The sequence below is a fragment of the Populus euphratica genome, unplaced genomic scaffold, assembly GCF_000495115.2.
Source record: "Populus euphratica unplaced genomic scaffold, PopEup_1.0 scaffold69.1, whole genome shotgun sequence".
Lineage (NCBI taxonomy): Eukaryota > Viridiplantae > Streptophyta > Magnoliopsida > Malpighiales > Salicaceae > Populus > Populus euphratica.
Window position 1 is genome coordinate 404,800 of NW_011499947.1, and position 12,450 is coordinate 417,249.

The 12,450-nt window shown below is 32.6% G+C and overlaps 1 protein-coding gene across 2 annotated transcripts; it reads left to right on the plus strand.

Moving 5' to 3' along the window:
• The first annotated feature begins 3,340 nt into the window (after positions 1-3,340).
• LOC105137671 (probable serine/threonine-protein kinase WNK4) lies at positions 3,341-8,515 on the plus strand. 2 transcript variants are annotated; one of them, XM_011043499.1, is made up of 7 exons: positions 3,341-4,160; positions 5,658-5,923; positions 6,021-6,244; positions 6,334-6,491; positions 6,568-6,874; positions 7,059-7,358; positions 7,793-8,515. In XM_011043499.1, exons 1-7 carry the CDS (start codon positions 4,068-4,070, stop codon positions 8,215-8,217), a joined length of 1,773 nt encoding a protein of 590 aa, XP_011041801.1. In that variant the 5' UTR covers positions 3,341-4,067; the 3' UTR covers positions 8,218-8,515. The 2 variants fall into 2 exon arrangements, with proteins under 2 accessions (XP_011041801.1, XP_011041800.1); XM_011043498.1 differs by having other exon boundaries at positions 3,347-4,160; positions 7,748-8,515.
• Positions 8,516-12,450: the final 3,935 nt, after the last annotated feature.

The following is a 12,450-nucleotide window of genomic DNA, read 5'->3' on the forward strand; positions in this document are numbered from 1 at the left end:
ACTTGATTTGTTGTTAATATAAGTTAGCATCATGAATTCCTAACAATATTTAAAAGTTTGGTATTATTTAAATAAGATAATTAATATGATTATGTTAATAATTTATAATGAGTTATTAATGACAAATCATCCAATTAGAATCTCCTTTGTGTGTGATTTTCAGTTGAGTAATAAAAAGAGTATGTATTATACTTATTTAAAATACTATTAGTGATACAAGTTTTTACAAGGTGAAAAATGGAAGACTGGTTTTTTCCTTCTCCGCAATAAAGTGCTTCTGGAAAACATCTTCTGGGTGATCTTCAACCTTTTCTACCCTTCAAAAGCAATTTGGAAAAGTCTGCTTTTCCAGCTCAGTGACCATATCCTATATGTATATGATTTTCTTCTGTTCCGATCCTAAATGGATTAAACGCTACAGCTACTCTGCAGATATCCCATCCCCGTCTCTCTCTTTTTAATCTCCAAATCTCCTCCCACAGTACAAAAAACTAGAGTCTTTGATTCAAGTTCACATTCGTGTGTGTGTAAAATTTGTTATATACTCTTATATTTTGTTATGCTCAATTTTACAGACCATCAAGTTCTTGCAGAGTTTAACCAGATTAGCTCCTGTCATCTTCCACTATTAGTTTTTGAGTTGGGAATGAAGTTTATACAACAATTTTGGTGGCTGGGGCTGTGATTTAAGATGGTTGGAGATAATCATAGATGGTTGGAATTTTCTATGCAAAGAAGATGAAAAAGATGTTGCATAGTCAATGCTATCGAGAGAAGAATTGTATGGTATAGTTTTGCAATATAAAGGTATTGTATTTGATTTTTATTCTAATAAATAAATAATTTTTTTTTATTTTGATTTTACTTATAATTAGACAAAAGATGTTGCATTGTCAATGCTATCGGGAGAAGAATTGTATGATATAGTTTTGCAATATGAGGGTATTGTATTTGATTTTTATTTTAATAAATAAATGTTTTTTATTTTGATTTTACTTATAATTAGATAAAACAGAGTATATGAAAAGCCTACGGAGAATACGCTTCCACTTATCTTTCTCATAATCCTTGGTTGTGGTTAGAGACTAGAGAAATTGATAGCCTGAATAAGAATTATGTTAATGATATGCCTATAAGATCGGCTAGAGAAACAAGGTGGGGTTGTATTACTTTAACTTTAAGCACACAATAGTTTACGCCAAGCAGTCGATGCTAGAATTTGAATTAAGGATCCTAAAGTAGGTCAAGGAGTGAGTAGCCAAATTAGAAGAGAAAAAATATGACAAAGTGGGAGAAAATGATAAAATATATGACTTTATATTACCCTACTTCACATTTTGGTTCTTTTAGCTAAGGATTTTACAGTTGTATCTTTATCCATGTAATGATGTATTTATAGTTGTAAAATTAATATTATAATAAATATTAAAATTAATAAAATTTTGATGTTCAATAAAATTGATAGTGTTTGATTTTATTGTGATTTTTTTTTTAAATTTAACAACAACCTAACTAAAAAAAATTACTAATTTTCTAATAGAATCATTGATGGACAAAAAAAATCCATCGGTGATTCTATCATAGATAAAGATACTATCTAGTTAGAAAATTACAGAATAATTAAGAAGTTTTAGAATCTTGGACGGAGTTAGTCATGGACACACCAATTCCATCACCTAATCCATTGACAATACTTAGATTGTACCGACAAATCAAGTGACAAAATACTTCATTGGTAATTTATTTAGCGACGGAATGACCAATATAATCTGGTTGGTGCATTTTATTTATTTAGTGCCAATATTTTTGTTGGCCTTTTCATCAATAATTTGTAACCGAAAACACCACCGACTAAGCTTTATTTAGTGAGCGTTAATGAACTTGTTTTATTATTAAACCATGGATTAGACATAATCATCTAATTGAAAATGGTCCATTGGTATTAGGATATCATTTAATTAACATAAGAAGATACACCTTTGATGGTTTTGCAGATTTTATATGATTTTTTCTAACATTAATGTAATTAATTAGAGTCAGCTTTGCTAATCCATTTTGTCTTGTACATCCATGTTCAATATTGTCCTATGAGCTTTAATTCATCTAGTTAGTCAATATTCTAATCTTAGAAAAGATTATAAAAACGTATTAATAATCAACCTCAAGTTGATGTTACAATAATCAAATGAAGGAGTATTTTAAAAAAATATGGGGTATTCATTTCGTGAGTGCAACTTATATAACTTGCCTCATGCTGTAATCTGACATTAGTTCAAGTAATTTAAGATTAAAATTGCTTACACCTAAGATAAAAACGAAAAAGAAAAGAGGAGAGTTATAATTCTCATTTTTTTTTGGCATCTCTCGCATCACTTACCCATCTCTAAAAACTTAGTCTCAATTGCATCCTCATATTTTTCCAAAAAAAAAAAATCAAATGATTTTTCCATTTCACTACTTTTTTTAATAAGAACATCAAGGTTTATACAAAAAAGATAAATTTTTATGCATAAATATAGGATTTTTACGAAATCTATTTACTGCCATGGACCGAAGGTTCAGTTGAGAATCCTTTGAATAATTGGAAATTCAATTGATATAAGAAAAAATGTTTGAGGACTTAATTGAAACTCCTATATAGTTTGGGGCCTATTTGAGCTTTCCTTGATTTTTTTTTGGAGTTTAACAAAATTTCACCATGTAATCCAAAAAAGCCAAGCCGTCCATATCTAAACATATGCGTGGCCAAAAAATCATGGAGGTATAATGGTGTCATTTCAGTTGCAATAATGGCATCAAAGTCAAGCTTGACATCCTGATGAATGATAAGGAGGAGGAATCTTCCTCCTTCACAATTCTCAACTACACAAGAAAGACGCCACAAAAATATAAAAATGCCCACCATTTTCTTTTTCTATGTGTTTCTTTTCTTTTAAAAAAATTATATAAATAGTATAGTTACAAGTAACTCCGGCTGATATGGTACGTACAAGATTTAAGTCATAGATTGATAGTTAATCAAATATATTAAAATCGAAATTATTTTATTTTTAAAATAAAATTACATCATTTTAATTGAAAAAATCTAAATTAAAATAAAGCTTGACTCCAAAGATATTTTTAAATTGATGAATCATTCAATTAACTTGTTAGATTAGACTTGATATTTTGTAACCCTAAATACATTTATATTAATGGTTTTCATAGATGGAATTTATTGAACTTAGATATGTCAATTCAAGAAGGAAAAAAAAAATTATATCGAAAGAGTCTTCAGCATAGCCACGATTATAATATATCCCTCCATGGAAAATCATATAATGGCACAGGATCACATATTTCCACATAGTTTCGTCTTCACTCATCTACCTTTCCCCTTATTTATTGAGCACCTCCTGTGAAGAAGTTGCAATCACAGCCATCTTCTATATAACTTTTTTGCATCTTGGCTAGCATTCCAAGTTATCTTCTCAAAAGCTCTCTCAAACATCCATTAACACTAATTCATTTTGGGTTCTCTTGATCATCCACAAATGTCTCCAACAAAAAGTGGCCACGGATTCTTCAAATTCAGAATTCTTCGAGTCATTGCAGCTATATCTATCTAATTAAACTTATACATCTATTTTGCCTATACTATATCCTTGTTTGCGAAGGATATTTTTGCTTTTCTACCCTCAGCAAAACTAGCCAAAAACATTTTTCATCACTTCCGGTAATACTGTCTTGTCAATTCTAAGACAAGTTAATTCAATATCTGTTTTTTCTTTCACCCCAAATGGTTGCAAAGAAGTACGACTTAATATCTTCAAGTGGGGTTGTAGAAATGGCTTGGATCATGCTAAGGATAGACTACTCGAGACTCTTCTGGCTTCTCTTTGGTGTTTTCTCCTATGAAAATCATGAGGGGAAGCCCCGGATTTAGGGCACATCGATCTTTTGCTTAGAATTAGTTATATAGCTAGCTACACACACAATATCTACTTACGTCCTAAAACCCTCAAGTCTTATCTACTTTCCCAATATTTTTCCATAAAGTTTGCAAAAGTTTTGGCCATAACATAAGGATGTATAAAAAGCATGTTGAAGTGCGTCCTTTTGATGAAACCAAGGCTGATCATGGCTATGCTGAAACCGATCCTACAGGTCGTTATGGTCGGGTAAGTTTTAGCCGTTTTAGCCTTTTATATCATCATCATATATATATATATATATACATACATACATACATATATGTATGCATGTATGTATGCATGTATGTATTTGCTGTCTTCATGCATCTTTTTTGTTCTTATTTTCTTGCAATTACTTCTACAAGTTGCATTGATTCTCATAGCATTGAATAAAAGGTTAAAGGTCTACTAGTTTGTACCTTCACCAAGTCTTACCTTAACTCACAATCTAGGGTTCATTTAGCATGTGTATTTGAGCTTGACGAGACTGGATTAGATTGGACTGTACAAGATAGTGTTGTTCATAAGATCGGGCAAAAACCATTCCATGTCGATTTAAGAGATGTTGTCCTGTCCAGTTTGATGTACCAAAACTTAGGTTTAATCTAGGACACAACTTGTATTATCAATTAGTTTATTGTATAAAATACATGTAATATTAATTGAGAATGTGTAGTTTGAGGAGGTTAGACATGATTGCACAGAGTAATGAATTGTTTTAGTTATCACACGAACATGTTTACCATGTCAATACATGAATCTTAATAATTTAATAGGTTAAACCTTTTTTCCTTTTTAGCTGGGAATTAGTCACTGTCCTAATCTTTGTTTATGTTAGATTTTTTGGTTTTAGTCATCCCTAAAATTGATGATTTATTAACACACTAGTTGGTGGTACTTATTGAATTACCAGTTAATTAAAGAATTATCTGTGCAGACTGCAAAGACCGTAGGCTATGATTGGTAGATATTACAGACAATTATTTAGTTTTGGTGTTACCAATGATCTTAATTGATTTTATTTTTCGTTTAGTTTAGTAGTTAATGAATGATTTGTGTTAGGTAACGCAACGTTGGATAGAAACTAGATTTTTCAATTTCTAAGGTTACGGTTTTAAATTGTAGTGAAATTAATAAATTCTGATATTTTCTAAAAGCCTATAATTTAATAATTTGTTGAAAAAAATAATACTCCAATTGTTTGTATATGGTTAAAAATCTACCTAACCAAAAAAATCAAAAACTAGGTAGAAAAAGTTATTAAAATATAAAATTAACAAGACAAATAATTAAAATAACAAAAACATGTACCTAATTTGAAGCCTTCAAGATCTCGGCTGGTTACAACTACTAGACATTGCCTGTAGAACTTCCCAACCAAATTTAAATCTAATTTAATGATTATGTCTAAAATTTTAGTTATTTTTTTCATACTATACTTTTAACATATTTAGACTTCTTCGCGAACTTTGACTTGTTTATATGGTTCATAGACACATCTGCAAACACATCATCACTATGTTATACCTTTGGGATGGAAAATATGTATGATTCGAGTGATGAGTGACACGTATGTTTAATCCAAGATTTCAATTTAGTTCCTCTATGAGATGATTGACTGATTACTTGATTAATGGGACTGCTGAAAAAGATTAATGTATATATCCACTTGTGACAAGAATTGAATGTGTTTCAAATGAATAGTTTGAAGAAGTTCTTGGCAGAGGAGCAATGAAAACAGTGTACAAGGCAATAGATGAATTCTTGGGAATAGAGGTGGCATGGAACCAGGCTAAACTCAGTCAGGTGCTTTGCTCACCAGACGATTTGCAGAGGCTTTACTCAGAAGTTCATCTGCTCAGAATCCTCAATCATGACTCTATCATCAAATTTTACGCCTCTTGGATTGATGTTCGTGGAAAGACCTTTAACTTCATCACTGAAATATTTACTTCAGGAACTCTCAGACAGTAATTTCCTTCGCAATTCAAATTTGTTTACGTGGCCATGATCCTTTAACCTGATGCGTTTTATGCCATAATGCAAGAACTATCTGCTGTTTTGCAGATATCGCCAAAAATATACCCGTGTGAACATCCGAGCCATCAAGAAATGGGCTCGACAAATCTTAGAAGGCATCGTGTATCTACATGGCCATGATCCTCCTGTAATTCATCGAGACCTAAAATGTGACAATATCTTTGTCAATGGCCATCTTGGACAGGTCAAGATTGGTGATCTAGGTCTTGCAGCCATACTCCGGGGTTCCCAATCAGCACACAGTGTCATAGGTAGTCATTTTTTCCTTCATTGATGAATGGATCAATGTCTGCTCCATTTGTGCTGACTTACATCTCTACGATTCGGTAACCATTTTTAGGCACTCCGGAGTTCATGGCACCAGAACTATATGAGGAGAATTACAATGAACTAGTTGATGTCTACTCATTTGGCATGTGTGTATTGGAGATGCTCACAGCAGAATACCCGTATAGTGAATGTACTAATCCAGCACAAATTTACAAGAAAGTAACATCGGTAAAGTCTGTTTTCATGGTAACACGTAATTTCTGGTGAGGTAGAGTTTGCCCAGCATAATACTTTTGTTATGCAGGGGAAGTTACCAGCAGTATTCTACCGGATTAAGGACTTGGAAGCTCAGAGGTTTATTGGAAAATGCTTAGAAACTGCTTCAAAGAGATTGCCAGCAAAAGAGCTACTGCTTGATCCATTTCTTGCATCTGATGAAGCTGAACTGTCACAGGTTCCAAGGATTAGAAATCAAAAGTCATTTCTGAATGACAGGGAAATGGAGAAACTCCAACTAAACGATCATCCCCCAAGGACAGACATGATAATCACAGGGAAGCTGAACCGTGACGATACCATCTTCCTTAAAGTGCAAATTGCTAATGAAGATGGTAAGGGAACAATTGTTTTAAAACGTTTGTTCTTCAGGAATTGCTTGTTTGTTGCTGAAAAAAAGGAGTTTTCATAGTTTCTGCCATACTGATGACAGTGTTGCTTTCATAAGCTTTGTTAACTGGCAAGTATTTGTAGACAAGCATGTACTGAAGTGCTTTCCCCTTCAATGTTTTCTTGCAGGAACTCCTAGGAACATATTTTTTCCTTTCGACATTCTACATGACACACCGATTGATGTTGCAATGGAGATGGTCAAGGAGCTTGAGATTGGTGACTGGGAACCATTTGAAATTGCTGACATGATTGACGGGGCGATCTCTGATCTAGTGCCAAACTGGAAGAAATGGGACTTACCCCATGCTGAACCCCGCCATATATTTGATTACCAAGAAGATGATGGGCTTAATCATCCATTCCACTCTTCCTCATATTCATCATCTCATTCATCCCTATCAGGATTAATGCCACATTTGCTCCAAGGTATGTCCCCCATGATGCCTTACAGCTTAGCTGCTATGTAGTTCCTATTTGAGCCATGGACTAGTTAGCCTAATCAAAGAATTAGTTAATTTTTGCTTGGCCTTGGTCCGTCTGATGTATCTTCAGACCCTGAATTTTGTCAAAATCAAGTAGGAATATCTTCCTTTTATTCAAAGAAACTAATGTCTTAGAATTTTGGAAATGCTAATCAAAGTTTTCCAAAAGAATTGGTATAGGAACAATTGTACGCTACAGCCAGAACAAGCTAGGTATCCCATGTTCGTTCTGATAGGAAAATCGAAAAAACTGGTTAATTCTGGATATGCTTGCTGGGCCTTAGGTTAATGTTTCAATATCACAAAATCAATTGGAAACAACTGCTGTTGCAGATGATTTGTTTGATGATACCAGCTCTCAAAGCTCTTCACACTCAGGATCATATTCTTGCTTGAACTACATCTCTGGCGATGAGCACAAGCTTGATTTAAGCACAAGAAGGAGGGAGAAACATCTGGACACGAGGACTCAAAATTCAACAAGATTCTGTCCTCGAGAAAATTTAAATTCCAATACTGGCCATGTACTGGCGACAAATGCCTACGACAACTGCAAGGTTTTGCTGGATTCACAAAGTAGAGTTTCTAGCTCTAAAAGCAAAAGGATGATGGACAGTCGTAGATTAGCAAGGAACAGATCACTGGTAGACATTCGTAGCCAGCTACTACACCGGTCACTGGTGGAAGAAGTGCACAAGCGACGATTGTCCAAGACAGTAGGAGATGTAGAGGATGTTGGTTTTCAGGCACCTGCCGAGATTTGCAAAAAGGCGTCACAACGGACTTCGAGCAGAAGAAATTAAAATTAGCTTTTCTGTATGTCAAAAATGAACGAGGGAATTGATGATCTTGTTTCAGAATGAAGCTATAGAGAATGCTTTCAAGTAGCAGCTAAATTACCCCTACGCAGGTAGTCTACAAAAACAATATGAGGAAGCTTTGTTTGGCATCCGTGTAAGCTGGTATTAAGAATTTTGAGGTTGAAGGTACTAGAGTGCTAGATGCATTCAGTATAAGTATGTATTTACATGGTTTGTGTTGGATGATACTAGCTTTTATTTGCAGTGAAGTTATATTGCTTTCTTTTACTTGCAGCCATGGGAAAATCTTAAGCGTTTACATTCAAAGTTCTGCTTTTTGTGAAATTCTGCTTCCAATTTTTCTCATGTGAAACCCCATATGAAAAGGTTCCAAGAAGCCATGCCAGTGTACATTTTAGGGCTAAACCTGAAAGGTGGAGATCCTGAGGCTGAAAATTTGACAGAGTAAAAGCAACAATAGTTTCAACGAATGTTTGGTCTGCAATATTTGAGCTTGCAATAATCAAGATATCAATAGTTATGGATTGCATGATGGCATTTAATATTTTTTCAATATAGTGAAACAAGTGGAAACTCTGCATCATTGAAACCAAATAATGCAGTACAGCATGCTGTGTTCTTCATGTCCATAATTGCAAAACATTAACTGTAGAGATTTCACAGTTGTGTACCCTCTGCCGTTCCCAATCGTTTTCCATTAAGTTTTGCCGGGTGGATCTGCCTGAATTATGATCCTCCCACCTTTTCTCAAATAATGCAGCCCTTGAGGTTCCAGACTTGTTACAAGTTGTTGACAGTAAATACTTCTCTGTTAGTTCATAACTTTAATCCAACAGGATCTGATTGAGGGGTTGGAAAATTTAGGGTTGTATATTATGTGTGGAAATAATTGTCAAAGAATCTGTTGAAACAAATAAATAATTGGCTTTAAGTGTGAAAATATTGAATACTATAGAATAGGGTATAAAATTAATTATTATTGTCCAGCATATACTAAACAATAAGTTGTTCTTATAACCTATTTTTAGATCCCCATGCAAAAAGAAAAGAATTGAAAAAAAAATTAATAAATAAATACAAAAAATCAAAAAATATTATCAAAAAAATAATAACAATGATAAGAGGATGTCAGAGCGTCCTAAAAATGACTAAAAATTGGTTGAGAAGTTTCAAAATTACAAAGATAAAAATTACAAAGAAAATTCAATTTGAGGTAGGAAAGCTTCAGATATTTATGGACTCAATTAAATTTTATTAAAGGTTTAATTGAATTTGTGGAGGGTTTGATTGCAAGAAAATTTGATTTTGAAATCAAGTTGAGCTTTAATTGAAAGAAATTAAAATCCTGGGGTCAAATTATAATTTTTGAGAGTTAATTTGGTCAAATTAAGGATTTAATTGCATAAATATTAAAATTTGATGGTTAATTAGGGACTTCATATAAGAAATCTGAAACCAAGACTAAACTGGAAATTACGTGTAAATAGAAGGGCTATAATTTAAACTGAATTAGAGGCCAAATTGAAGAAATTAAAAGTTTATTAGTCAATTAGGGTCAAATTGCATAAATTCAAAATCAAAGATCAAAGTGAAAAAGACGGTCAACTTCAGGGCTATTGTTTGATTTTTGCTAGGAATACAATTATATTGATTTTTAAATCAAAATTGTAATATAAGACTCGATTGAACAAATCACAAATTGAGGATCAATATGAATTTTGAAACGTCTTTGCCGTCTTTACCTTTTAAATGAAACAACATGTTTTGTCTAAGACGACACCATTTCATATATTGTTCATTAAAAAAAAAAAAGCTTGAAATGATGTTGTTTTAAACAGCACTGTGTGTCTTCCTTTTCCCCTAGACGTGCGAAACAGGGGAAGAAGAAGATTTTTTTTCTTCCTTTGTTTTCATCGACTTCTCTTCCTCTAAAGCATAAAAAAGACAACAATTAAGGACCCCTACTTGCCAAAAAATTTTCATGTGTTGGAAGGGCGGTGGAGGGCAGTAGCATAGTGGCCGCCTCATCCTCTTTCTCCTCTATTTTTTACCTATAAAAACAGGGGAAGAAAGAGCAAAAAGAGGGAGAAGAAGAGGCAGAACAGAAGAGAGAGGTAAGTAGAGAAAAGAAAAAAAGAAAGGAAGAACAAAAAGAAGAGAAGAAAAAACAGAGAAAGGGAAAAAAAGGGAGAAGTAGCGGCACCACTGGGTCCAGCCACTATCTCCACCGCCACCAATAGCTGCATTCTACCACCGCCACAGTGGCTAAAAACATTGCCTGACTCCATCATTGTATCCCTCTCCCTGGCCACCTCTTTCTTCTTCTTCTTCTGCATTTTCTTCTTCATTATTCACGTTGCATGTGAACATTAGAGAGGCCCACTGTTTAATGGGATGGTAGCGCAAGCCCTACCCAAAATGGTTAGGCTGGGTCTGGCTTAATGCAAAAAAAAATTATTTTTAAAATTGTGATTTTTTTTCATATTTTTTTAACTAAATTTTTCTTAATATCGGTATGTATTTTATACTACAAAAATACAAATCCGATATTAAAATACTTGTTTTTCAGCAAAACTTCAAAAAATACAAAAAAATTAAAAAAAAATATTTTGTGCATATGGCCAAATGTCTTAGAAAACAAAAAATTCATATTGTGTTTTACATACATCAAAAAATAATGTTTTAGCATTCACTTTAGCTTTAATAACCAGTTTATTTAAGTCAAGAGAACAATGGCTAAAATTGCAAAAACAAATAAAAAGTTTATTTTATTTGTCTTTTAGTATCTAAGATACAATAATACACGTAATACGTATTACAAATATTAAAAAAAAATTGAACACTAAAACAGTTAAGTTTTGCCCTATTAAGATAAGAAACTCCTTATTGAGGATGGTTTTTCTTGAATTTTAGACAAATAGAACCAACGATAGAAAAAGCAACAAAACCTCAGATTTTGATCAGACAAATAAAATAATGCAACTTACTTTAGATAAGACATAGTTGGGGTGCTAATACTTTTTCTTTATGCAACTAGTCTCTGTACTTAATCTCTAAGACTAGTTAGGGTTCATGGTGATCAGAATACTAGGTGGCTACTCTCAGTCCATATTTTACTGATAAGATACAAGAATTCTTTGTCTCTCTATATTTACCAGATAAACCTATATATTTTTTCTTTAAAGGTGGATGATCGTCGCAGCACCGCACACGTGCAACACTTGTTATTACTCATTAAACTTAAAGATAATTTTTTTGCTATTCCGAAGTTGGATTTCAATTACCTATATCTTTAATAATGAGTTTCAACCCCACTTCTTTAGTTGTTTTTCTTAATATGTCTCTAAACAATCCTTTTGTGAGCAAATCCATTAAATTATTCATAGACTTCATGTAAACAATAGTGATGATCCTATTTGTAATCAACTTAAGAATATATTCATGTCAAATACTTATATGTCTTGACTTATTATGATAAATGTGATTGTAAGCTCGAGATATAATTGCTTCATTATCACAATATAAAGAAATAAAGTATAGTTTATAGCCACAACTTAATATCTATCAATATATTTCTTAATCATTCTACTGCAGCAGCCATAACAATAAATTATGATTCTATAGTAGAATGAGATAAGTACTTTTGTTTCTTAAGATATTACAACTCCTCAAAGTAAGAAAAATCCATCTTATATGGACATATTATCACTCAAACTAGTTATCCAACATGCATCATAATATCCTTCCAACATGGCTGGAAAATAAGAATAAAACAAGCCTAGATCGATTGTTCTTTTTAGATAACCAAAGACTCTTGCAATAGCTCTCCAATGATTTGTATTCTTCATATTTGTATATCTTGATAACTTGCATATAACAAAAGCTATATTTGATCTTGACAATGCATAATATAGATAAGACTTTTAATAACACTAATATATAATAGTTGTGCTATCGTTCTATCAGAATAATCATTTAACTTCGTATTAGAGTCAAATGGAGTATTAGCCTCCTTTATATTGAGATGCTTAAACTTATCAAGCATTTTCTCAACAGAATATGATTGATTAATAGCATAGCCACTACTATATTTCTTCTCTTTAATATCTAAAATTGTATTCACTTTATCAAAATCTTTCATTTTAAAGATAGAAATGAGATACCTTTTATTTTCAACTATTTCAATCATATTTCTGCTAAATATTAACATATCAT